This window comes from Hemiscyllium ocellatum, chromosome 28 (assembly GCF_020745735.1).
Source record: "Hemiscyllium ocellatum isolate sHemOce1 chromosome 28, sHemOce1.pat.X.cur, whole genome shotgun sequence".
In the NCBI taxonomy this organism is placed as follows: Eukaryota; Metazoa; Chordata; class Chondrichthyes; order Orectolobiformes; family Hemiscylliidae; genus Hemiscyllium; species Hemiscyllium ocellatum.
Genome location: NC_083428.1, coordinates 8779189 through 8807105, shown reverse-complemented (window position 1 = coordinate 8807105; position 27917 = coordinate 8779189). Strand labels below are relative to the sequence as shown.

Below are 27917 nucleotides of genomic sequence, written 5' to 3'. Positions count from 1 at the left end.
TTCCTTTTCCTAAGTACTAGTCAAAATGTCCTACTGGAAAGCTTGCATGTCATATATCAAAAAGAAGAAAGTTCAGCTGCGATGTTACCTGTAGATTCCATGCTGTCTATAACTCAGTGACAGTGGTCTGAATTCACAGGAGAGATGAATGGTTTATCGTGCAAAAGATGTTAAAGGGAAGAGAGCACCCATGGAAAGCAATGTGTTGAGAAAAAGAGAGAGAAAGGGAGAGAAGAAGAGAGAAATAGAAAAGGCTTCACTTAGCAGGTTAGGCAGCAGAAACCAATCTTAAACAGCTCCATCACATCTGAAGTAATTAAAAACACAATTAAATTAATCTCAAATTTAAGTTTTATTGCCAAGTTCTAAAAGTTTTATTTCTGGTAGGATTATCTATACATCAACATCTTAAAGTAACATTCATTTAAGGTGTAATCCAAAAAATAGCTTAATACAGCCCCACCTGAATCAGCAAGATTATAAATGCATTTATTGAATGGTGGTGTTCCAGTGATACACTGTTCCTGGTAGGAGGCAATATTGCTATTGTTCTTCAAACACAAACCATGCAAAAACTGTAGAGTACATAACTACATGGTTTGTGGAGCCTGAGTATGAGTGTGAGGTGCAGCAAAACATTGATGCTCCCATCAGGAGCAATTTTATGGTGAAAATAGGTAGACGTCGGCCTCTATGTGCACACCCAACTGGCAGTGTATTAAAGCATCCTTTGTATCAAACTTTGTATGATTAAAAAAACTTGCATCACATACTCCAGTTAAGTCTAGTGTAAATCGGAGGTTTTGAAAGCCAGGATCATCACTCGCTAAATATCCCTCATGACTACTACTCAGAGTGGTCTTCATTTTATATTTCGAATGTGCCTTATCTGTTAATATAATTATTTCTAGTAATGCTTTACTGTACTCCCAATTGTTTTCTTGCTATTAGTTAGGCAACCAAACAACTAGAAATACATCAAAAATGCCAACTTGTTATAGGATAATGTAATAATGGAAAGAGTTGAATAATGGATGAGAATGGTGTGTTCGGGTGTTGGGGGAAGGGCAGGCAGGATGGAATGGAAAAGACTGAAGCCACATCAGCAGTTTTGCCTTGTGATTAGAAAAAAATGTTTCTGACCTAATGTCCCACTGAAAATACAGATATCACATGGATATTGAGAGATTTTGACCTGTGACAAAGGATTAAGTAAGTCATTGTACCTTTGTTTTAGTTGTTTTTTATAGAGGAACAATTGAATGCCACATACAGTAAAATCTTGTCATTAATTTACTGCATTGATATTGTTCACTAGACAAGTTAAGCAGCATCTCCCTGACTAAAAGATGGCAAAGCGACAGTGATTACCAAAACAAATGTTTTTTTACTGACCATAGATTATAAATACTGTTTAAAACAGAAAACCTTTTCCACAATGATCACAGTTCTTCATAATGTAGTCTACACTCATTACACTGCAGAAGGCCATATACACCCCACTTCATTTGGGCTCCAGCTGCTCAGTTTATGCTCTACGGTTCAATGTGCAGTGCATTTAACTGTGCAACATGGTTACAGCTAACATTTAATGCTGCTCCCTTGAGAGAAAATATCAAGGAGGAAAAGGCTATTCCAATATGCACCTGCTTAGAGGAAATACGTTCAGCAACTGACCAATCTGCAATTAGGGACTCATCAGGTCTGGATGTATGGTCTCGAACATTTAACTCATCTTGTAACACAGTGGGAGATATTTTAATAGAAGTGATAGAGGTCCTGTCTGCCAACTGAAGGATGCCAAGAGACCTACATCACCTCTCTAAGGGAAAGTCTGTCAACTGACAGCCACCTGAGGGTTTAATTGGATAGTGGCAGGCTTTCTGTCAAAGCCTTTATCCCTGGGCAGATGTTACTCTCACAGAGTTGACAGGCAAAGATCCAGCAGTTCTTTTAAAGGGAAATAGTAGTCACTGTTGGTGGTACGACACCTTCCTGAGACCTAAGAGAGGGGCACATGGTTGGTTTTCAGCATTTCCCCAATCAACGCCTCCCAATGTTGAGTCCCTTGATCAGGCAGTGAATATCTTTGAATGTATCTAAGGAGTTGACAAGCACCGTGCTTGGTAAGCTCCCACATTCCCTACTGTGTTAACATCAGCTGCAGCAGAGATGAGGCCTTTAAGTCAGCATTAATTACTCAGTTAAGGATCTTAATTGGTGACGGGAAGACAGTTTACAGACCTTCACACCACATAATTAAATCGGAGTGGAGGAGGAAGTTGAAGGGGATCACCACCCACCACACGCCGGGCTGATTAAATGCCCCAACCAAAGTCACCCAAGAAGGTCATTTACAGCCAGTACACTGGAACAGATGCAAGTTATACTCCAAAAAATCCACTACTTAGGACTGCAAACTTAGGCAAAAAGTGAGGGAATATTCTCCCAAATAAAATACCATTACCTCTGATTATGCAAATAAACTTTCCTATGCTCAAAGTATAAATATTGCAAACCCATATCACATATAGTTAGCTAGACCACACCCATTTTGCCAACAACTGTTCTGGGACCAAAGTAATAAGAATATACCGCATTATTAAATTCAATTCCATTTCTTCACTATTTGTTGTCTTTATTTTTATGCTCAGATGCAATTCCACAGACAGCAGAAGCTTTCCTCCCATTACCAGGCATCAGATTTTCTAATAAGGTTATTGAATAACATTCAGGAGTTAGGATGCAAATAGATTTTCCTAAACTTCTCCAACTCCTTTTAAACCAGGTGTGAAAGCTAAACACAATGTTTCCAGTTGTGATCAACTATTTAGATAGCGACTGAGCATGTTCCTGGTTTTTGTGGCCATGTACTACATGGAACAAACCATTAGGAAACTTTATCCATAATTTCAAATCATCAGAGTCATATAATTAAATCACATTCCATGAACATTCACTGCATTTTTTAGAAAAGTTATGGAGCAACACTTAGAGAATAGTGTAGTAAGCAAAGAGTTTTGCCCTGTTTATTATTAGTAATGACAATGTTTACATTCTAATCTTAGCCTAATAATTTGTTCAAATTACAATTAATGCTCCTGTATTTTTTTTAAAGTTTTATAAAGGAAAATACTTATTACTAACACAGTGGGGAAATTCTTTCAGTTATCTCTTTTAAATTTTGCAGTTTCTCGTGAGAATGAATTTTGGTGCCTTTTGCTTAACAAGTGAAGCACAGCCATTTAGTTCAGATGTTACTATTCTGGAAGGCATCACAAACCTAAGATTGTCCACATGCAATTCTCTCTCACACAGATATCCAGCAGAAGGAAATACTTCCAACTCCAGTTGTTACAGTAAATGGTTGACTTGTGTGAAAAAGAATTCGGTTCTCACACCTTTGTTCCTCTACAATTACCCAAAGATTACAATTTTTAAAAATCTGAATTTATTTTTTTTTGTTTAAAGCAAGGTTTTTGCCACAGTATGGGAGCTCTGGTAACCTAGTAATCCCTTTCAGTTGTTGAGCAAATTACAATTTGGAAATAATCCTTTTGGAAAGCAGGTGATGAAAGGAGAGATTCCTGTGCCACAGTGGAAAGACAGCAGCTGTCAAATAGTGCACACTGAAATAAACTATCTCAACAGGCAGAAGGGGCGGAGTGTCTGTCCTGATCCACACTCAACCCTTTGCTCAGAAGGAAAGCTTCCTGCTTTGGTTCACGCCCCAAGAAACTTTTCAGCATATCTTCGGCATCCAAAGAACCACCTGGTTTAAGAATAAAGTTCCGGTAATCCAAGCCAACCTAGAGAAAAAGAAGCGCAAAATGAGCAGATTCTGTGGTTCTTTTCAAAGCGAACAGGATCTACTTTCATTTGAGTTACAGTAGATTATAATTATTAACAATGATTATATTATAGTTTTATTCCCAACGAGCAAGCTTATAACTGGAGTGAAATTAGGATAATTTTAATGTTGTATCAGGTAGCTGTAAATTGTGAGGAACACTAGCTAATTCCTGTTATGCCACTGCCTCAGGCTGCCAGTAGACCTCTGAGCGCAAAAGGGCTTAGTTGAGCAAAATAACAGATGCACTTAGGGGGAAGGTAGAAAAATATTTGGGAAAAATTATTGGGAGAATACGCTGATAAGGTTAGATGAATTAAAATGAGAGAAGGTGGTATGGAGCATAACCACCAGCAAGAACCTACTAGGACGAATATATATTTCCTTTGCTAAGCATTCTTTGTTGTGTATTAATTTATATTGTTAGGAATACCTTTCTCATAACATTAAAAATAATTATAGTGGTTTACAAGATCCGACAGGTTATAAGTACATAACAAGTAAGCACAGGCCAGTTAATAGCCGATTTTCTCCCTCACTAACACTTTCTTGTACCATCCCCAAACATTTGTGCCTTTTTAACATGTCTTGAAATACAACACAATTGTATCACCATGTGATGCAAACCACAATTGTGTAAAGCAACTTCCTGATAGGGGCGGGGTGGTGGAGGAAGGGTGGAGGAGGAGGAAAACCTTGCAACACTTTGGTTTCCTTGTGTTCAGATTGGAACCTGGCAGTATACTGTACGTTGGCATGGAAACCAAACTGATTGGCTTTGATATGTAGTTGTGCTCATGTACTGCTATCAGTCCAATGTAGGTCGCAACAGGACATAGGAAAGAGAAAATTAGAATAACGTTCAAATTTCTGAGCAGAGAAGAGTATCAGCCTTTTTCTAAACTTAGAAGTGTGCATAGGTAAACATTCCAACAGGGACTCAGTAATGAAAATAATCAATTTAACATGGTCACTAGAAGTAAGAAGAGAGATTGAGAAATATTTCTTCAGGTAGAGAACTGTTGAAACATGAACTGCTCCTTTATCACAGAAAGCAATTCCACTGGAATCCACTATATTTTTTCCAAGGGAAAGCTGTTAAAATATTTGAGGTAAAGAAAAATAGAGGGCTATGGGGAGAGATATGGTAGGGAGATTGTTTTGGATTGCTCCTGCAAGAGGCCAACACAATTAGGAGCGCCGAGTAATTTTCTTCTATGCTGCAAGCCTGTACAGTCCTACACCCTCCTTCCCAAAGTAAGTCACTTCAGACTCTCAGAATTCATACAGACCAGAAGGCGGCCATTTGGCCTGTCGTGCCTGCACCAAGCTATCTGGAGAATCTAGAGTGAGCACCAAACTCCTGCGTATTGAACAATTATTTACATAGAAACAAGATTCTCTTTCATGCTTCAAATGAACCCTGCCTCCACCACATTTCCAGACAGTGCATGGAATCAATCTAATCTGCCTGAAAAGAAACAACAAAAAAAAGGTTTATTGTTTCTGATCAGCATTTAGTAACCAATTTTGTAAATCTGGGAGGAACAATTCAGTTACAAGTTTAGATACCGGTAAATTTACAACCACGATTCCGAGTTAAAAATCCATCAGTACCTTTGAGCTCATGACCCCTTCTTGGCGAAATCGGGTGTAGAACATGTCCATTGAATAAACCTCACTCCAGAGATAACCATAATACTGGGCATCATATCCCCCTGCCAGATGCCCAAATGTGGCTGGCATATTAGTTCCTGAAAAATATACACAGTTACAATATTATTTCATATACCCAAATTCTTTTAAAAAAAAGTGTATTAACTGCCTTGTTTTTGTGTTATATTTCCATTAGATTTGAACAGATGTGCATTACGTTACAGAATGGGTACACCCAAGTATTGCTTCATGATGTTCTTTATTTCATTGAATCATAGTGACACTTTGTTAAATTAGGTGGTTCAATAATAAGAAGAAATAGCAGTTCACTTGATAGTTGGGCTAAAAATGCTAGCATCTACACAATAGAGATAAGCAGGATTCTGGTTTTGACAAGGTCTATGTCAAGGTACCGCATTTCAAAGCGGCAGCAGACAAAGTGAAAAGTTTTGGTTACCTGGTGATGCTGGAACTCCCATTATCTCTTTACATAACCTGGCATACTCTTCCTTAGCATCCACATTTGTGCTCATGTGCAGCGACTGGTCAACCTTTGCCAAAACTATCTGTCGCAAATTAAAGAGCCCTATTCAACAAGGATAGGGAGAAAAATTATTTGCTTTTTAACAACAGCATCATTACAAATATTGGTAAATCTGTTAGCCATATCTGCAAAGATTAAAAGTAACTTAATATGGATAAAAAGAAACAAAGTCTGTGAGCTCTTAAATTTTTCTCACATATTACTTTGCTGTAAGATTATACAGATGTGAAAAACAGTGTCGATATTTACCGGTATTAGCCAGCCTGGATTTAAGGAGTTTGTCCAGCAGATCTTCTGGAATCATCTTCCCATCTTTGTAGTGTTTGGACATTCGGAGTAATGGTTCCTTCTCCCAAACCCAGTTCTCCAACATCTGAGATGGAGCCTCCACAAAATCTCGCTCAACATGTGTTCCACTGAACATAGCAAACTCGGCCTGTCAGACAATAATACGATTACTGCCTGAACTCACTTCAAGGAACACAGGATGTTGCTTAAATTGTATAGAGAACAATTTATCATACAATTCACTAAATATAATCAAGGTGCTGAATTCAAACACAAGGCACAACCAAAGGCCGAACATCTCAACTAAGTCCTCCTCAGCTAAGATACAAAACGATGTAGAATATTAAAATGAGTATGTTCAAGTGGCACTCAACCACTGATTCTATCAACAAACACATCGATCTGGACCCAATATACTGCAGCGGACAGCAACTGACAACCGGAAGCGGCAGAGAGAAGCCACTATAAATGCCGAAGGAAACATGACAGAAGCGCTTCACAGGAGGCTCCCAAGCACTGAGGATGTCACCTAGAAAGGGGACGAAACGTTTGCAACAAAAACTCCCAGCTCGGCGAACAGAACCACAACAACGAGCACCCGAGCTACAAATCTTCTCCCAAACTTTGAATATGTTCAAGATCCACAAGAGCTACTTATTACTTGATCTTGTCTACAGCGAAGTCTGACAATTCAGGAAGCAAAATAAAAGGATACGTTATTTGCCCATTCAAGCTTTAAGAAGAACAATGAAGGCAAGTTGGTAAAACTGTATAAATGAAGAATATCAGTCAGCATTCCCAGTCCAAAATGGCCTACCACTGACCATTGCTAAAAAGTGAACTAATGATCATTGTTCAGGAGATCAGATTCAAATATGGCTGCGTGTTCCAAAATTAAATAGCCTGGTGATATTGTCTAGCTCACATGAGCAATGGCAACTTGTCCAATGGATTTGAGGACTGCAGCACACCAAGAAATGGAACTTTGAGAAGAAATGGCAGAGGTGGCAGGGAAAGAAAACCCTTAAGATTTCACATCATTGAGACCAACAATAGAAATGATAATGACAGAGTTAAGGCAGTAATTTCTTACTTGAGAGCAGATCTGATGCATCACATGACCAAACTCATGGAAATAGGTTTCAACCTCATCATGTTGAAGTAATGATGGAGCACTGGGAGTTGGCTTGGTGAAGTTTGCAACCATAGCAGCCACCGTGAACTGCCTGGTGTTATCAGGTAGTAAACATCCTGGCTGAAGCCCAAAACAAGCAGCATGTCCATACTTTCCCTCCCTGTAAAACAAAATATTTTGCAATGATCATACTTTAACTTTGTTTTCAAGAGTGGGTGTGAATTGAATTTTATTTTTGTATCACATTCACCTTTCTGTTGAACTAAAGCTTAAAAATTTACTGTCACATCTCAAACCTCTCCACTCTCTACTTTTTAAGAAAATGATAAAAGAGAAAGAGGAGATGTACATCTTTTCACAAACTCTTGCCTTTGAGCGCCATGAATATTTTCTCTTCCCCCGTCCCACCAATCTTCTACCTTGATACAATTATTTGGCCATGATATCACGGATCCCTCTTACTCCTTTTCAGCTCTCTTTCCACATTTTTCTTGTAATTCTTAATGTGTTCCAAGCTAAGCTTATGCACCATTTCCTATTCTGATTCATAATGATAAGTTTCTGGTTCTAAATAAAACTCTTCACTTTTCTTCATCTTGTAATTTTGGAACAGTTGATAAGGTGTAGGATATTAAGCATACAAGTTCCAATCTTATGATCTGCTCAGACATGTTTATCTCGAGATATCTTAATTCAAAAAACAAATTTACTTGTATTCTATGGTTTTAACAAACAAATTTTGTAAAGTGTCAATCTTATACCTTTCTGAATAATAGTGTTGCAGGTTTGGAAAGAAAAAGCTCAGCTCAATAGCACTGGAGTACAATATCCAGCTATTGAGGTTCAATTTACATTGCAAAAATCCTTGACGGTGCATAAAAATTGGACAGGATACCCTGAGATTACCATTTTATAAATAATTACTAGACAAGTTTATCAGTTACATAAAAAATACTTTCTCTTTCCTGTTACAACACAACTTAGCAAGCCACTGTCATCACAGCCATATATATCCATATGTACCCACACAGATTTATAGTTGAGTTTTTACTTTAGGGCTTATTCCACCCAAAATGTATTGTCGCTGAGTCTTGAGAAGATTTGTAGCTCAGGTTGAGGTATGTAGGTTTGCTCACTGCTGGAAGGTTCGTTTTCAGATGTTTCATCATCATACTGGGTAACATCATCAGTGAGCCTTCAGATGAAGCACTGGTGGTATGGCCCGCTTTCTATTTATGTGTTTAGGTTTCCTTGTGTTGGTGATGTCATTCCTGTGGTGATGTAATGTCCTGTTCTTTTTCTCAGGGGTGGTAAATGGGATCCAAGTCAATGTGTTTGTTGATACAGTTCCAGTTGGAATGCCATGCTTCTCGGAATTTTCATGTTTGTCTCTGTTTGGCATGTCCTAGGATGTATGTGTTGTCCCAGTTGAAGTGGTGTCTACATGAACATCAGCTATCCACAAAAAGACATGACCCACTCTCACGTGTATCCTTACATATAGATGAGGAAGGACACCACTTCGACTGAGACAACACATCCATCCTAGGTCAAGTCAAACAGAGACACATACGTGAATTCCTAGAAGCATGGCATTACAACTGGAACTGTATCAACAAACACATTGATTTGGATCCCATTTACCATCCCCTGAGAAAAAGAACAGGAAATGGCATTCCAACCTAAGGAAACCTAAGCACACAAATAGAAAGCGGACCATGCCACCAGTGCTTTATCCGGAGGTTCAGATGATGTTATCTAATATGGTGAGGAAATGTCTGAAAATGAATTTTCGAGCTCAGCGAGCAAACCTACATCAAGTATTGTCGCTAACTTAAAAAAAAATCATCTTAGAATCATAAACCTCAGAGAAAGCTATTCGGCCCAATAAACTCTACTTTTTTTTTGAAAGAGATATCTAATTAGTTCCACCTCCTGTTCTTTCTCTATAGCCAAGCAATTCTCTTATTTGTCACATGAAATCAGCAGCACACACACCCTACCCCCCTACTTTACTCAAGTGGCCATGTCTTTCATCCATAGAACTAGAGTGTGTTGCCTGCCCCTCTTCCACAGCTACATTTGAGCCAGTGTGTCTCTGGAAAATGAGCATGCGGTGTCTACCAACTCCCTAGAGTTGTTCAGGGACAGATGGATACTGAATGGAGTGGAGTGTTTTATTTCCTCCTCCAACTCTTAATTTAATCCCTGCCCTCCCCTTCTCTTTTTTGATCACACAACATTGCTCTTTGAGAAGGGTATTGCTAGTCACTGGCCACTCGGTGTTTCCTTTGTTCCTGGTAGTGGAAATTGAATAAAGATCTGTCCACCTGTTCACTGTCTCACTCTTGCACACACACACAACATGGGTGCTAAGAGAAAGAAAAAAAATATATATGTGGAATATAAGCACTACCACTCTTAAGCAGTAGTGTGGGGGAAAATTAAAAAAGAAAAAAAAAAGAACTCAAGTATGTAGATTAGATTAGATTACTTACAGTGTGGAAACAGGCCCTTTGGCCCTACAAGTCCACACTGACCCGCCGAAGCACAACCCACCCATACCCCTTACCTAACACTACGGGCAATTTAGCGTGGCCAATTCACCTGACCCGCACATCTTTGGACTGTGGGAGGAAACTGGAGCACCCGGAGGAAACCCACGCAGACACGGGGAGAACGTGCAAACTCCACACAGTCAGTCGCCTGAGTCAGGAAATGAACCTGGGTCTCAGGCGCTGTGAGGCAGCAGTGCTAACCACTGTGCCACCGTGCCGCCCATGTACTGGCTGGTTATTTCACAGTTTGTTCACAGCACAATCTGATCTATAGCTCACCTAATCCAGGCTGATATTTTAGCACTACCATTGCGAGAATGGTCTTTGTACAGACATGGCTTAAACATCCCTTCTGTTTCAGTCGTTCAGTTGAACGTTAGAGATCTCCAAGCACTACACAGAAGTTCTCCAGACTTCCACTGACATCTACATAAAAACATTCTAATAAAAATTACTGAATACTAGTCAGGAACCCAACTTCTTTTCTCTCCTCCCTAATCTAAGAGAGACACTAACTGTGCCATTTCACCTACTGACCTGGATGATATCAACCAGAACAGGAGCAGAGACCAAATTGTATCGATCAATTTCACAAAGGACAATGCCTTTCACCTGAGCAAGATATTTTAACATTGTAGAACTAGGTTTTGAACAATTCTATCCTTCGAAGATTAAGAAATCACCTTGGATATAAATCTAAATAAAATTGTCCCATCAACTCTCCAGTTGTACTGTCTTTCACTGAATACAGTTTTACATCCTCATGCCACACAGGCACATTCTCAATTAGTTGAAACGTTAATCCCAGTAGATCTTGGTAGATTCCCAGCAAGCCAGAAGTTACAACATCCATCGGAAAATATTCCTTCAGCAGATTCTGATCCACCGAGTACTTCAACTCCTCCACCTGGTTCATGTAGTAGCGCAGATCCCAGGCATTTATAATATTATCAAATTCCAGCCCTCGCTTCTCACACTCTTCCTTCTTCAGCTCTAATATCACTTCCCTCTCCTCGTCACCAAGTGGTTTCAACTTCTGTGCTAATTCATCTGTAAAATCAATTTGAAAATGTTTACATGTCATGATATTGTTCTCAACTAGGTGTAGATCTTCTCTGAATGAGGCTCCCTCATTCAGAGACTGTTACATTGGACACCAGTCAGGAATGTTGGTGTGGAGCAGATGGAGGTGATGCTTCAGAAGGACCTGCTGGAAAAGAAATGAAAAAGGAAACCAAATAAACTGAAGTTGAAAAACCACATCCTTTCAGACGCAGCTTGCAGTGGCCCCACGAAGGACAGCTGGAAAGCCAGTTAACTCAGATTATGATGGACTAAACTCTATTAAAATGGCAGCAAATGCAAAGGGGAAGTAAATAAATCCCTATGATTTTTTTGGGACTAACCCGTTTTTATCAGATAAATGGATACTTTTCTTTCCAAGTTCAAATTAGAATCTAAAAGAGTACAGATTATATGCACGTGATTTAATTTCAGGACAAAGCACAATCTAACAATTTGATCATTACCCAACATGTGCCTACACATAATCCTAATTTCTAAGAGCATCAATCTACATCCTTTTTTTGTTACAACATAGCAAGTTTGTTTTAAAAAGTATCAAGGCTGCTGATTTGTGGGCAGTTTTATGGCACTGTTTTGGATTAATTAAAAATGGAACCAGACTGTGCATGTTAATTTGTTGAAGACACCTAACAGAATGCAGAAGGTTTCGATACATTTGACATCAGTCCTGTCTGATGCTAAACATAAAGAATGGTGGTTTAACAAGCTTTACCTAAAATAAGCATATGTTTGCAAATGAAATTCATTACCTAGAAAGACATCGACACTTTTGCTATTCTTAGCCATGTTCATTTCAAGTACAAAATCCGAATGGGTCTTAAACTCCAGGATACCAGCCTTCTTTGTACGAAGTTCCACCAATTCTTTAAGGATTTTTGTATTCTCCTAGTCAAGCAAGAGAAAATTAGTTTAACTTTGTTTCCAACAATAAGAAATATTTCTAAACTGCCTAATAGTCTTCCACGGACTAACAGAGATATCTGCACACTTGAAGTACTACCTTATATATTGAAACCACTTGCAGAATTTCCAGTGAATAACTGCATCACATAATGTGAAGACAGTAAAATCCCACACTCAATCCCTCTCTCTCTCTCATTTGAAGCAATCAAGGTAACCTTAGTTGGAGCTATGAAGAGGACAAAACAAAATCAGCCCAGTTTTCTGCTTCTAATCACAGTCCAACGATTCATACTGGAAAAGTACACTATGTTGAGGAGCAGGCTTAGCTGTAATGTTCAAATGTGAGTTATAATGTTTATCTTATGAGGAGAAAGTCAATAAATGATCTGAACTAGTTCATAACATCCAGGAAAGAAGTTTGTCTAAATATGGAACATATTATTGCAATACAACACTTAATTATCGTAGTTGTGGGTATGTTCACCGAGCTGCAAAGTTGAATAGCAGACGTTTTGCCCCCTATTAAGTGCTTTGGAGCCTCCTGTGAAGCGTTGCTGTACTGTGTCTTGTGGAATTTATTTGGTTCCATTCCTGCTGCTCCCGGTTACCAATTCCGCTTGATCATTGTAGTGGCCAGTATATTGGATCTCGGTCTATATGCTTGTTGGTGGAGTCTGTATAGGAGAGCCATGCTTCTAGAAATTCTTCGGCTGCCCTCTGTTTGGCTTGTTCTACGATCATTTGTATTGTCCCTGTTGAATTTGTGGTTCTTGTCATCTAGAAGCATGACACTCATCCACAGAGTCCATCAACAAGCACAGAAACCTAGACCTAGTATACTGGCCACTACAGTGAATATCTGGAAGCAGCAGGACCGGAACCAAATAAATCCCAGAAGACAGTACAGGAGGACTTCACAGGAGGCTCCAAAGCATTGGAGATGTCACCTTGACAGGGGATGAAACATCTGAAAATCAACTTCCCAGATCGGCTAACATACTAACAACTAGAACAACCGGCATCTGAGCTACAAATCTTTAAGCAAACCTTGACCACTTAATTATTTAAAAGAAAGAGAGATGTGTATTTACTTGGTAAACAATGGATATAAAAGAATAATATGGAAATACAATGAATTTGAAGTAAAAAATACAGCAAAAAAAGACTAAAAGTAAATCTGGTCAACATCTTTATTAAAAGAATAGTGACAGTGACAGAGTGGAACTTGGTTGAGCAGACGAGCTCTGATGCATTTAAAAGGCGAGAGCTGGACAAGTTCAAGGTGGAGAAAGGATCAAAAAGATATACTGAGTGAAATTATTTAAATAGAATGGTAGGAGCCTTGTGTGGGTCATAAACACCACCAGAGACAGTTGGATCAAACAGAATTTACAGTAATATAAATGGCATGTAAAAGACAAATGACCAGCTTAACATACCTCCATACAGCGGGAATTAAAGGCATGCTCCATCTTCTTCCTGGTTTCTGGGACATAACATTTCTTCATCAAGGGAAAATAGTGGGGATACTTTAGAGTCACCTTTAGCTTCCCAGTGTCTGTTTTCTCCAGGCTATTGATAAAGTCATCAGGGAGACCGCCTAGTGGTGCAATATATTAACATAATCAACAGCAATTAACAGCAAACATTCAGATTACTCACATCACATTTACTTTCACCGAATACAAATTGGGGTGCATCTGTTTGCTAGCAAATGCAGCTAGTAATTCACTCAGAGAAGCTATAAATGTTTCTAGCTCAATTCCTGCATGCTCTGAGTTATCTGAACTCAATCATGCCTGCAATTGGTCTCAATATCCCCATAGGAAAACAATGGGATTAAAAACACCATGAAAATAACCAAAATCCATACAATTCTGCCTAGAAGAATGCTGTTGGCCAAATGAGGACAGAAGGGGTTCTGTTGTTATTCCCACATTAAGACAGTCTGCCAAAACGCTACCTTTCTCTCACCCATGCAGAGGTGGCTAAAACCTTCAAGAATCCAAAGTACCATAATTTCATTAAAGCACAATTCCTTCAAGCATGAAGGGAAAAAAAAATCAGAATAAAGAAATGGAATAACAAACAGTTTGGAAGTACAAATTGACATGCAGACCCAAGGATACTTTGGGTTTTTAAGGAAGATACAAACATACACATTTTTGATGCCTTTCTAGGCAATGATAAGATTTAAGTGTTTGAGAAAACCTTTGTTGTGAAATCTTTTCCAATGGTGAGAATCACCAGGGAGTGTAATTCGTTGTGTTCAAATTGTATTTGCAGAGTACATTGAACTATATGGTACCAGCATGTAATAAGCAATAAAAGAAAAGCTTGCATTTAGATAGCACCCTATCCATCCACAAAGTCCCAAACCACATCAATCAACTTAATACTTTTTATGGCTGAGGGATAAACGTTTAAATGAACACCTCAAAAACCTCAGTTCTTTGAATAATTCCATGCTTTTTTTTTAATATCTGCCATCTGGTCTTCAGATTAAAAGTTTATCCAAAAAGGAGTGTAATGGGACCTTGGAGTCACTACCAGGTTGGACTCCAAGCTAAGTCTGCCCAAGGGCCAATGAAACCTTTATGGTGATTGTTTATTTGCTGTGAAGTACAACCTAAGTAAAGGGCAATAATCCATACTTAAAACTATTTGATGGCACAAATGAACAGTTTCATTTCTATATGTGGGGCTCAAATCATACTTTTCATTGATAAAGTAACATATTTCTTACCCAATTCATCCTGTGTGAACTCCAGAAAGGTTGTATTCTCGTTCAGGTTCTTGCTGAAGTCGATACACAAAGTGCTGATTCTCTTCTTAATGGCTTTGATCTCCTAAAGCATAGAATAAATGAGTAGTGAGCCCCTCAATAACTCCTAATTTACTGAATGTACAAAGGGGATAATTATGTATTTCCAGTATAATGAGTTTCTTTGGACAGATTGTTAGATGCCATAGAAATATCAATAGCAACCTAACTAATCATTTATACATTAGGATAAAAAAATTGAAAAGTGTGGATTTCATAAAAGATATAGTGGATAAATCCGTCTGGTGATACTTGGGGCACATGATCCAGAAGGTCCCAAATCCCATATTTTCCATGTTTTGTACTCAGTCAAATTGTCTTGGCTGGTACTGGACATTATATTACTGTAATAAGGAGAATTGATTGATTGATTGATTGAGAGATACTCATCTGATCCTCCTTGCCCACAAGACATCCTCCAAAAAGCACTCAACTATCACAGCCACCTGCTCCCAAACCCATTTCACTGTCATTTTCCCAAGCCCTGAGAAACTCAGACAGCAGGTGCCCAGTTTAAATCAGGCTCTGAACTCCATTCATTTAATATTATAATGAGGAATCCAGTCATTTCAAGGCATGAGACACGCACACTATTGTGGATTGTGATGTTTTAAGTTTTAACATCCCACATGGTAGACATGAGGAGCTTAATATCAAATCCATTGTGTATTGCAAGCATTCTGCTTTGGTTGGGTCTCACCTACAAAATGTGGTTTTTATCATGACTTACATCTTGCTTTTCTCTCGGCAGGTGGAGTCCATTTCTTTTCCCTAGTTTCAGTAATCTTTCCATGTAGCGTATGGCCTCTGGCTGTAGACCTTCAACTTGACCCTGAAAGTACAAGCCCTCAGATTGAAGCAGAAGCAAGACTTCTCTCAAATAGATTTCCTTTCCTTCTAATTAAAATATAGAAGAAACATTCTTGTGTAAAAAAAATTCTTATGCCATGCAAAACATTTTTAGTTCCTAATTTTGATTTGTCAACAAGAAAAGTTGTTAAAAAGTTTAAATATTCGAGATCCAAGATGGTGGCGACTCAGCAAGTCTGAGTTTACAGTGCTCTTCCCAAAACCTGGGTAAAGTGAGTTACTCACCCCCACCACACTTACCAAACCACCCAAAAAAATTTTCTAACCTTAACTAGCTGCTTACTATTATATTTAAGCAGTTTAATATTAAGTGGATAATGAGTAAACCAAAGGGATCCCGCAGCTCTCAGAAAACAAAGACCCCTCCCCCACCCTCCTCTCCTCCTCCGGCTGCAGCTGATGTAAAAACAGGCCTTGAAGAGATGATTGCCAGGCTGGAAACGACACTCGTCAATTTCATCGCAGAATCCAGACAGAGATGGAACGCATTCGAAGAAAAGTTACAAAAGCACAGCCAGGCTCTCGAGGAATTACAGTGCCGAGTGGAGGGGGCGGAGCTAAAGGCCACGACCTCCGAGGCTGCAGCACAAACAGCTGCAGAACAGGTGCGAGCTCTGGAGCAGAGAGTCCGGGCCTTTGAAATCTACATGGATGACCTGGATAATAGAAATCGGAGAAAGAATATCCGTCTTCTGGGCCTCCCTGAACAAGAAGAGAAGGGACAGTTAGTAGTATTTCTGGAGCGATGGTTGCCCCAGCTTTTAAACCTGGGGGCTGAAACTGACCGGGTAAGGGTGGAGTGGGCCTACCGGGTCGCAGTACGCGGATCTGGCCCAAACCAGCGCCCACGCCCGGTCCTGTTCCGGCTGCAGAGTTATAGGGAGAGGCAGATACTCCTGGACGCCTCCAGAAAGCTTGGAAAGGATCCTAAAGCTATGATTCATGAAGGATCCAAGATTATGTTATTTCAGGACTTCTCCCCGGCTTTGGCACGAAGGAGGAAGGCGTTTGATGAGGTGAAGAAATGTCTACGGAACTTAAATATTCAATACACCTTACGCTACCCAGCGACGTTATGCTTTAACCACGAAGGATCCGAGTATAATTTTAGATCACCAGAAGAGGCTAAGGAACTTTTAGACTCGTTTAAATAAATCGTAAGAGACAATTTATGTTGGCTTGCCTCTTCCACACTCCGTGGGGAGAAATGGATACTTTACTCTACTTTACTTTTGCTTCTGGGAGCAGGGTTGTCTTCCCTTGCTATTTTATGTTATTATACTTAACTGTAATTTGTTGGAGTTGTAATTTTATAGTTATGGGTGTTTGTATGTGGCATTGATGCTATCAGATATACTCAGGTATGGGTGGGGAGGGGTGGGGGTGGGGCGCTCACTGTTAACTCTAGCTCGGTATTATATCTAAATCCTATTAAGGAGCGCCCGGGTCAAGGGTGGGACACTGTTTGGGAGAGGATATGGTGGACCTTTAGAAAGGAAGTAAGGCCCCCTGAGAATAAGGGGGAGGATCTCCATTCAAACATGTTTTTTTTTGTTCTTATTGTTTGGAAATAGTTTCCTTTTTATTATACTGTTATGAGTGTATTAGAGAACTTTTTTCTTGTTTGAAGGATGTAAGTGACTCAACTATACACTCTGGATAATTGTGGATTAGATTAGTAGTTAACTGAGTTTCATTGTTTTTCTTTCTTCTTTAGTATCATTCCTTTGAATTTTGATGATTATATATTTAAGATCTATTTTTATATTAATGTTTGTGCTTGAAAGTTCTGTTTATTTTTGTAAATTTGTCAAAATATTAAATTTCTAATAAAAATATCTTAAAAAAAAGGTTTAAATATTCAATTCAATTTGCAGACTGGATCTCCATTTATTGTCTTATCTAAAGATTTCCATCTCCAATATTCGACATTCCTGCTGTTCCACATAGAAATACCAGTTTAAAACTTAATGTTGCAGCAAATCCCAGAATCTGCTAATGTAAAAGCAAATTTTGTTTATAATTCTTTAAAGACAATAAGAACTAGGAGCAGGAGCAGGTAATTGAGCCCCTCAAGCCTGTTCTGCCAATTTCATCTCAGCCTCAATTCCATTTTCTTGACGGCTCTCCACAAACCTTCCACTTATCACTAATTCATAAGATTTTAATTTTGTGAAACAATCTCCTGGTTGGGGAGGTTGGTCCTTATCAAAAGTCTTCTGAAAATCCAAGTTAACTACATCCATTAGCTCCCCTTTATCAATTGAATTGAATTGAATTTATTGTCATGTGTACCGAGCACAATGAAAAGCTTTGTCTTGCGAGCTACACAGGCTGATTAGATTAGATTACTTAGTGTGGAAACAGGCCCTTCGACCCTACAAGTCCACACCGACCCGCCGAAGCGCACCCACCCATACCCCTACATTTACCCCTTACCTAACACTACGGGCAATTTAGCATAGCCAATTCACCCGACCCGCACATCTTTGGACTGTGGGAGGAAACCGGAGCACCCGGATCACATAGTTAAGTAGCATAGATAAGTAAATAATAGGTGAACAGCAGCAAAAACAAAAACACCAGGTAAGGCGAATGTTAAGAGTTTGTGAGTCCATTCAGTATTCCAACAACAGTAAGGTAGGAACTGTTTTGAAATTGGCTGGTCTGTGTTTTCAGGCTTCTGTAAAGATGTAGAAAAACCATTACCAGGGTGGGATGGATCCTTGAGAATGCTGGCGACCTTTCCTTGACAGCAGGCCTGGTAGATGGATTCTATAGATGGGAGATTGACCTTTGTGATTGTCCAGGCTGAGTTCACCATTCTCTGTAACCACCTCCAATCTTGAATGGTACAGTTGCCATACCAGGTAGTGATACACCCAGACAGAATGCTCTCGATGGTGCACGTATAAAAGTTGGCAAGAGTATTTGCTGTCATGCCAAATCTCCTCAGCTGCCTGAGGAAGAAGAGACGATGCTAGGCCTTTGTAACCAGTGTGTCCACATGAAGACTCTAAGAAACCTTATTGTAGATGACCACTCGTAGGAGCTCGACACTCTCCAGTCGTTCCACCTCTATACTGTTGATGTGTAAGGGGGAGCATGAGTAACGTCCCATCAAAAATCAATAATGAGTTCCTTGGGTTTGCCTGCATTGAGAGCTAGGTTGTTCTCAGTGCACCATTTTTCCCAGATCATCCACCTCCCGTCTGCAGTCTGTTTTAATCGCCATCTGAGATTTGACCAGCTATCATGGTGTCATCAGTGAACTTGTAAATGGCATTAATCTCATATTTGGTGACTCAGTAATGAGTACAGTAGGGGGCTGAGTACACACCCCTGTGGGGCTCCAGCGTTGAGTGTTAATGAAATATTGTCCCCATTCTTCACTGATTGTGGCCTGTGGGTAAGGAAACTGAGAATCCAGTTGCAGAGAGTGGGGCTTAGACCAAGATCACTAAGTTTAGTAATCAGTCTCAAGCGGAGTGTATGTCCATAAGTATGTATGTAAATTGCGTTCATAACTAACTCAAAAAGAAACTCTAACAGTTTTGTCAAACATTCACAAACTCATGCAAGACTGACTGATCTAAGCTTCCCTGGTTTCTCTTCCTAAACCACTGCAACGATGGTAGCCACCCGAAAGCTGTTAGGAAGAGAGTTCCAGGATTTTGACCCAGTAACACTGAAGGAATAGTGATATACAGGGGAACCTCAATTATCCTAATACCAATTAGCCGAAAATCGGATTATCCAAAGGAGATCTCGAGGTCCCAACAGAAAGATTATATCAAAGATGTATGTCTGACACTGATCGCATCTTTGTTTACAGTGATTAAACATGCTGCCAAGAACAATCCTGGACTGATGGGAGCGCAGGCAATGTCTCCAAATGACTGACCTCCCAACCTCTCTTCCCACACTTTCCCTGGAGTTCCACAAAGGAGTGTACTCTAAACTGCCCCCTTCCCCAGATAATTTCTCTAACAATGTCCTGTATAGGGCAAAGGTGGAACCTGTCAAAACACGCGTGTGCGCGCTACTTGGAGACTCACCCCCCAGAAGGCAGTAGCAGCAGCAGCAGTCTTGTTGGTGTCCAGTCCGGCTGCCCCAGCGAGGAGGCGGGGGCAGAAGGGGGTGGGGTGGGCAGTGTAGGACAGGTGGTGGGCGGTGTTGAGGGCTAGCGAGGGCCCACGCGCGCTGTGCTGCTGCTAATCTCCTGAATGGGGAGCACACTTAATAGAAAACTCTGAGCCCCAGAGGAAAGGCATTGAATCGATTAACCAAATAATCAATTATCCGAATGAAATAGTGCCCGCTCATCTCGTTCGGATAATCGAGGTTCCCCAGTAGTTCCAAGTTAGGGTTGTCTGTTGCTTGGTGTGAAACAAAAGTAGTGCTTATCCCCTATACCCCATGCCCTTTCCTTCGAAGGCAGAGATTCTGCGTTTGGTAGGTGCTTTTGAACACGCATCAGATATCCGGATTGTCTTTTTTCTCTTCAGCCGGAGAAGCTGAGATTAAATCAAAGCAATGCCATTGCAAGTGGTGTTCTGCCCATAAACTTTAAAACTAATACTCGAGACTGCATCAGAAGGAATCCTGAAAGATAAAAATAATGTAAAGAATGTTGCTGCTTCCCACAGCAGCTGTTTCCTCTTTGTTCAATTAAATTCTCACCTGAAGAGCAACAATCCTCTTGTAAACATCTTCTCTCATACTCATCTCTACATCAAATTCGGATAGCTGTTTGTCTGCCTCTGTGCTTGCAGCCCGAACTTCTTTGCAAGGAGAGACATGCTGAGGGAAATCTAGAATATTCCGTTGCACTGAAATATCAAAACAAGAAGTCTCAGTATCTAAAGTAACATGTTTAGCATATCAAGTCATGACGTTGATAAGGGTGATATGTTATTGGTAGTAGTTATAGATGAAAATGTGCTTTACTGATGAGAATCAAGAATGCTTAGTTGTGTATAAGAACAATTCTGATTATTAAAACAAAAGGGGCAATATAAGACTGGTACTGCACAGCATGAAGGACGCTTTGACTTTGCTTGCTCTTGTATTTCAGGTTTCTGCTGTGATTTGAAGTAGCCAATTAATATTGTGGTGAAAGCTTATCAATTTGTAACCATGCCCAACTTTGTTTGCTCAGGTTATCTTCTGAAAACCTCTTCTTTGCTTTTGCTGCCTTTCGAGGACGCCTCTCGGATTACTTCAATTCACTTTCAAAAGGTCTTCCACATTTAACCTCTGCAAGGTTGAGGTCAATTCAAAGCTCTCTATCCATCTCCTAAAGATCACCAAGTCCTGCTCCAACATCATTCCATGACTTTAACTCCTCCCGGTCTCTGTAATCTCCTTTATCGTCTATAATCCTCAGATTCTGGTCTCTTAAGCATTCCTGATTTAAAACATTCCACCATCGGCAGACATGCAATTCCTTCTCTCTACCTCTATTTCTTCCTTTACGATAATCCTTATAACATACCTCTTTAACCAACCTTTGCACATCTGACTTAATATCCTGTTATGCAGCTCTAAATGAAATTTTGTTGCTTTACACCCCTGCTAAAACCTTACTTTTTTATGATAAAGACACAATATAAATAATAATTGTTGTCATACATTCCATGGCTTACCTTGTTTTTATATGTTCTTCAACACCGTGAAAGGCATCATAATGTAATATACCATTAAAGTCAAACATCTTTGATGAATCTAATGGTTCCTACATCTTATGGTCTAATTCACATACACACCTTCCAGCAGGCCTTACTGAATGCCAACTGTAAATCTTTCTTACAAACATAGTTCATCACAATTTTATAAAAGAGGATAAACATTGAAAGGAATTTATGGTAAAAGAAATAGTATGTCAATTTACAGCACACATTGCTAATACATGAAATATTATTTCCTAAATAACTGTGCATGTTCACAAAATGTTCACAATGTATTTAGTTGACTAAACAGTTCATAATTTTTGTATGACCTCTAAGTTCCACTGTGCCATTGTGAAAAATAACATAGCCTCAGAATTATTAGTTGAACAAAGCCATGGAGAAAGCAAGGTAAAGCCTGCTGTCAGCAACTATCCCCACAGAATACTGCTGAATGTTTGGCTTATTGTTCACAAATGCTTTTCCACAATATGTAACTCTCCAGCCAGTGCTTTCTGGATACTATGTTGGTCAATTTGAAGGGACCACCATAGGAACTCCTTAATATCACATGACAATGAAACATAAAAGAGTTAATTTGCTCTGCTGACTTGCAAGAAATTGAATGCCCCGGGAATAGGGTGGTGTTGCCTTTTTCCTATAGGTGGAGTGTGGGAGGTTTATATTCCCATCCCTTGTCATTCAGAGATTACTTACATTTGATTTCTGAATAGGGGATGAGAAACAAAGGAACATTACAGCTGGAATTTGACTACTCCCCTATAGTTAGAAAAAAAATGATTTGCAATGGATTTCACCATTAGGGGATGATTCACATTACATTGTTTCTGGAGATGAGGTGATCACTGCATTGTATCCTGAGTGGCATGTGACTAGGAGTGAGTGACTGGGGGTTGTCTTGTTGGCATTACTAAATGTGATGTAAAGATTTTGTATAAAGGAAGGACTGTTTCCTTTGTTCAGACAGAGCTTTTGGCACAAACCCCGTAAGCCCTACGAGGTGTGTTAAAGGTTCCTCCAGAGAGACAGTGAGAGAGAGAAACCTGGATATGACTCACAACCATGGCGAAGAGTGTTCAGGGTTGTTCCAAAGCTTGTATTGTACCATGTTTAATAAAATTTGGTTGTTGCTCACAGACATTGGTGTTTGCAGTTGCATCAAGTGTGTAAAAACCTCAGGAAATAAAAAAACTTAACAGTCAGTTCAGAAAAAAATATGACAATTTCCTCATTCCTCCATTCAATGTTTTTGAATTTTATTCAGGCCTTCAGAAAAGTAAAGATTTCCATTCACAATATTCATGGATCAGTCTCTACAATTAGAACAAAAGGACAGGTTGAACATAAAGAGGGATTAACTGTGGTCAATTAACACTGGACAGACTGAACACCAATACCATTGCCCAAATGGTGTCACAGTGGTTGAATTCTTTTAACTGCCAGCAAGTGTGAGAAAGCTATGAAACATTAGGAACAATTGCAGATAGGCCTAATCCTATCAGAACAAAAGTCCTTAGTAGAGGGGCACTGACTTCAACTGCTGTTTCAATTCGATTATGCCTTTGTTCCTATTGACAACTATTCTAATAAACTCCAATACTGCCGCTTTTAATTTGGCCTCTATAAACTTGAGGTCATCCAAACTTCTGTTGCCCATGCCTTGAGGACTTTATGCTTTAAATTAGCAGTGGCTCTTAAATAAGCATTGCCTCAATTTTAAAATTCCCATCCTTGATTTAAAATCCCCCTATGGTGTTGCCATTCCCAATTTCAGCGAGTTCCTCAAACTGTACAATCCTCAGAGATCTCTGCATTCCTCTAGTTCCAGCCTCTTACACATTCTGGAGAAAACGAGGACTGCAGATGGTGGAGATCAGAGTTGAAGAGTGTGGTGCTGGAAAAGCATAGCCGGTAAGGCAGCATCCGAACAGCAGGAGAGTTGATGTTCCTTCATTAGGAATTCTGACAAAGAGTTTATGCTCGAAATGGTGATTCTCCTGCTCCTTGAATGCTGCCTGACCAGTTGTGCTTTTCTAGCACCACACTCATCGACTCTTACACATCTCCAAATTTAATAGCTGCATCATTAGTAGCCATATTTTCAGTTGCCATGGCTCTAAGATCTGGAATACCCGCCCTCAATTCCTCCACCTCTTACCCATTTTCAAGTGCTCCTTAAAAACTACCCGTGTGACAAAGTGTTTGGTCACCTGCCCTAATATCTCCTTATCTGGTTCGGTGTCAAATGTTGGTTTATGACTTGCATTTTGGATAGATTTTGTAAGTTAGAAATGCTGTAAAGATAGAAATAGTTGTCACTGGTTGTGATCAGAAACTACCAATTTATCCATTCAATAAGATTCCAGAGGACAGAGACTAACCTTTCAAAACAAGGGAGATGGGTATAAAGTATGACCTAGTTGACCTAAAGTGGGTGGTAGGATAATCAGGAAAAATATAACTGTCACTTGGAAAAGGAGGTTTTGAATATATTACAGTCATTGGAGATCAGAGTCAAGTGTGGCACTAGGAAAGCACAGCCAGTCAGGCAGCATCCAAGGAGCAGGACAGTTGACATTTCAAGCATAAGCTCTTCATCAGGAATGTGTGTATGCGTGAGTGTGGGGAAGGTAACTAGGAATATGATTGATAGATGAAGGTCAGGGGTGATTGTGATAGTTTGGAGCAAAGGGTGGAGCAGATGGGGGTGTGGGGAGGGTGGGGGGGGGGGGGAAAGATGGATAGGTAAGACAATTCAAGAGGGTGGTGCTGAATTGAGCGGTTGAATCTGTGATAAGGCAGGGAGATGAAGAAACTGTGAATTTGACATTGACTCCTTGTGGTTGGATGGTCCATACAGTACAATTTGTGCCTTACATATAGGATTGATTTATCAATGAAGACAGTTGAGGTACTAAAGTTGACACAGTGGAGATTTTTTTAAAAAAAAACAACCTGTTTAGACATGTTATGACACACCTCTGGAGCAGGTGGAAACAGAACCCAGGTGTTCTGACTCAGGCATAGGGACTCCAACCCCGAGCCACAAGAGTACTCAATGATATTGTGTACTGCATATGGACTTACCAAATGCATTTTAAACATTTCACATAATAGGCTTAAGTTTTGCTAGCCAGCTTATCAAATTTGAAGGGGCAGTTACAGACCGAATGCAAAAATTACCTAAAAAGCAGAAAATAATGAACAACTGTTTTTTTCTGATTTAATGGAATTATACTGTGGTAAATCCTACATATCTTAAATGCATCAGTTCTTTGTAAGATAATAATGATCTTTTTTGGGTATAAGTTGCACAATTTCAAAATGCGCAGGTGGTAAACAGTGAGGAACAGTAACAGACTTCAGGAGGACAAGCAAACTAGTGAAATGGGATAAAGGCTTATAAATCACTTGCTTAGACCCCAGCTGGACTACAGATCAACTCTGGACACAATGCAAATAGTAATGTGATCTGTAGTTGCAGCAGCAAGGATTTACTCAAGCAGCAAAAGGGATGAGACGCTTCAAGATTGGGAAACAGGATTTGTTCTCATCAGAGTAGCAATTCGGGGGAAATGTATAAGAAATGTTCAAAATGATAAAGGATTTTGATACAGTAGATATGGAGTTGTCTTTCTAGCTGCAGTTAAGGTTCCATATAACCAGGATTTAAAATAATTAGCATTACAATCAGGGGACAAAAGGAGAATTATTTTCATCTGTATGATGCTCTGTTTTGATGAATTCTGGAAGGGTGGTGGAAGCATATTCAACAGTAGTTTTCAAAAGAGAGAACTTATAAAAGAAAAATATTACAGTTCAGTTGGAGAAGAGCAGAAGGTTATACCCTTTTCCATGCAGTGAAATTCTATTAATTTAAACATTCAAATCGCTGTCCCAGCTGAATTTGTTAACTCAACAGGAAAGGTTTCTTTTTATTGACAATGGAATTTGATATCATTTTATGAGATGTATCAGTCATGGTTGACATCAATTACAAACTTACGAGTCTTTTGAGAATTGTTTTCCCCAAGCATTATCTGAAAAGGAAACTTCATTATCTGAGAAAAATATTCAAGATCACAGGGAAAAGGCAGAAGTGACACTAGATAGAACTGTACCTTTAGAGCCAGTACAAATATGACAATGTGAATGGATATCGCACAGAAGGAGGCCATTCTATATTTCAAGAGTATGAACTGGGATAAATTAAAAAATAACATCACCAATATATATTTAACTTTAATTTTTATCAAGAGAAACCAGTTCAATCTATTTTGAACTTTAACTCTGTAAAGTCCTTAGATGCTTTTCACAAAAGGGCAGACTTAGATGACCTTGTGAACCAAAGTACAATGCAGTAAGCTGGAAATGTGGGTAAACTTAATGAAGGCCTAGCCATCAGATTCTTAAAACTAGCGATATTTAAAGCACAGATCTAGGTCTGTACTGGTCTTCAACGAAACAATCTAAAACTAATCATAATTACTGGACTCATTATCTTGAAACCTCTGCATCTTTCTCAGCTTCAAATACTTAGAGTCAGAGATGTACAGCACAGAAACAGGCCCTTCAGTCCAACTGGTCCATGCAGACCAGGTATCCTAAATGAATCTAGTCCCATTTGCCAGCACTTGGCCCATATCCCCCTAAACCCTTCCTATTCATGTACCCACACATATGCCTTTTAAATGTTTTAAAATGTGCCAGCCTCCACCATTTCTTCTGGGAGCTCATTCCATAAATGCACCACCCTTTGCGTAAAAAAGTTGCCCCTTAGGTCCCTTTTAAATCTTTTTCCTCACACCCTAAACCTATGATGTCTATTTCTGGAAGAAGAAAGTGAGTACTGCAGATGTTGGAGATCAGAGCTTAAAAATGTGTTGCTGGAAAAACGCAGCACGTAAGGCAGCATCAAAGGAACAGGAGAATCGACATTTCGGGCATAAGCCCTTCTTCAGGCATAAACCCTTCCTGAAAAAGGGCTTATGTCTATTTCTGGACTCCACCAACCCAGGGAAAAGACCTCGTCCATTTACCCTATCCATGCCCCTCATGATTTTATAAAGCTCTATCAGTTCATCCCTTAGGAGAGAGTGTATAAAAGGACGCCATTTAGGACTTTCATGCATGCGCTAGCACTTGGGAAGAATTATCTACTCAGTTCCAATCCACTGCAATCTCCCATTTGTTTTGATTTGTTTCATTTTGAAAATTTATCACATTTCCAACAGGGACCACTCCATTCACCTCACAGTTCTCAAGGAGTTTAGACAGCATCCTCCCCAACCACGTTCTCCCTCTTCATACAACAAATTCCAGACAACACCTCACAGATCAGGGGAGGGATGGCTTATCCCTGGCCTCTTTCAGCCCATGGAGGCAAGATGGGTTCTAAATAATGCATGCCATGCAGCATCCATGGAGAGAAAGCAAACTAACGTTTCCAATCTAGATGGTTAAAAATCACATAACACCAGGTTATAGTCCAACAGGTTTAATTGGATTAAACCTGTTGGACTATAACCTGGCTTTGTGTAATTTTTAACTTTGTGCACCCCAGTCCAACACCGGCATCTCCAAACCAATCTAGATGACTCTTCAGAGCGGAAAATGTGTTGCTGGCTAAAGCACAGCCTAACCTGCTGTGCTTTAGCCAGCAACACATTTTCAGCTCTGATCTCCAGCATCTGCAGACCTCACTTTTTACTACTAGATGACTCTTCAGCTTTGATGAAAGAGTCACCTGGTCTCTACAAGTTAGCTTGCTTTCCCGCCATGGATACTGCCTAATCTCCAGCAACTTCTGTTTTCAGTACAGATTTCCGCATCTGCAGTAATTTACTTCTAACTAATGCCTAACTTTAGGAACGCCCTGCTTACAGCGATCTCCAATAATAGACTCTGCCCGTGGAGCAGGAGTCTCCCTGGACCTACTATGGTGATGGAAAGAGCATCCACACTGCCCGGTGGAGAACTGAATTGAATTGATGATCACATGTACGGAGAGGAGCCTTTGCTACTTTTATTCTGCCCATCGGAAGCGGTGTCCTCCATCCTTATAGGGATTGTTTGTCACTGTCCCCAGGGACGGGGGGGGGGGGGGGTGTTGCACACATGGCCATCTTCCACAAACACCAGGCTGCGCCCACAAGGTTCCCCGCCGGCCCCCATCATTACCCGTATATTCGACCTCGATGTCCGCCAGCTCCTTCAGCGTGTTCTGGTAGTTCACCTCGGCCGGATCCAGCGAGCCGACTCGGTCATACACTTGCTTGGTTCGTCGGATCAGGGCCTGGACCTCCTGCTCGATTTGCTCCTTGCTCAGGTCCCAGCGGAGCTGATTGGGGGCCGTGGGCTCCCCTTTGCCGGTGCCGCCGATCAGAGACGTGCCCGTAGGAGACATGGCGCGTTAGTTTCCGCGTGTTTGTGTGTCCGGGGCTCTGGAGCCGCTCGGTGAGTACCCTGAGGGTCGCCGTCTCCTCTCCCGCTCGACACTGACACGCCGCCGGC

At 40.1% G+C, this 27917-nt stretch overlaps 1 protein-coding gene across 1 annotated transcript; it reads right to left on the bottom strand.

Annotated features, from left to right (window-relative positions):
* Positions 1–333: 333 nt before the first annotated feature.
* Positions 334–27917, bottom strand: LOC132828857 (thimet oligopeptidase-like). The gene is made up of 12 exons (XM_060846021.1): positions 27585–27917; positions 20398–20546; positions 15575–15676; positions 14767–14869; positions 13460–13620; positions 11867–12002; positions 10715–11081; positions 7432–7633; positions 6300–6486; positions 5964–6092; positions 5468–5604; positions 334–3809 (listed from the first exon to the last, which is right to left on the bottom strand). Exons 1-12 carry the CDS (start codon positions 27808–27810, stop codon positions 3645–3647), a joined length of 2064 nt encoding a protein of 687 aa, XP_060702004.1. The 5' UTR covers positions 27811–27917; the 3' UTR covers positions 334–3644.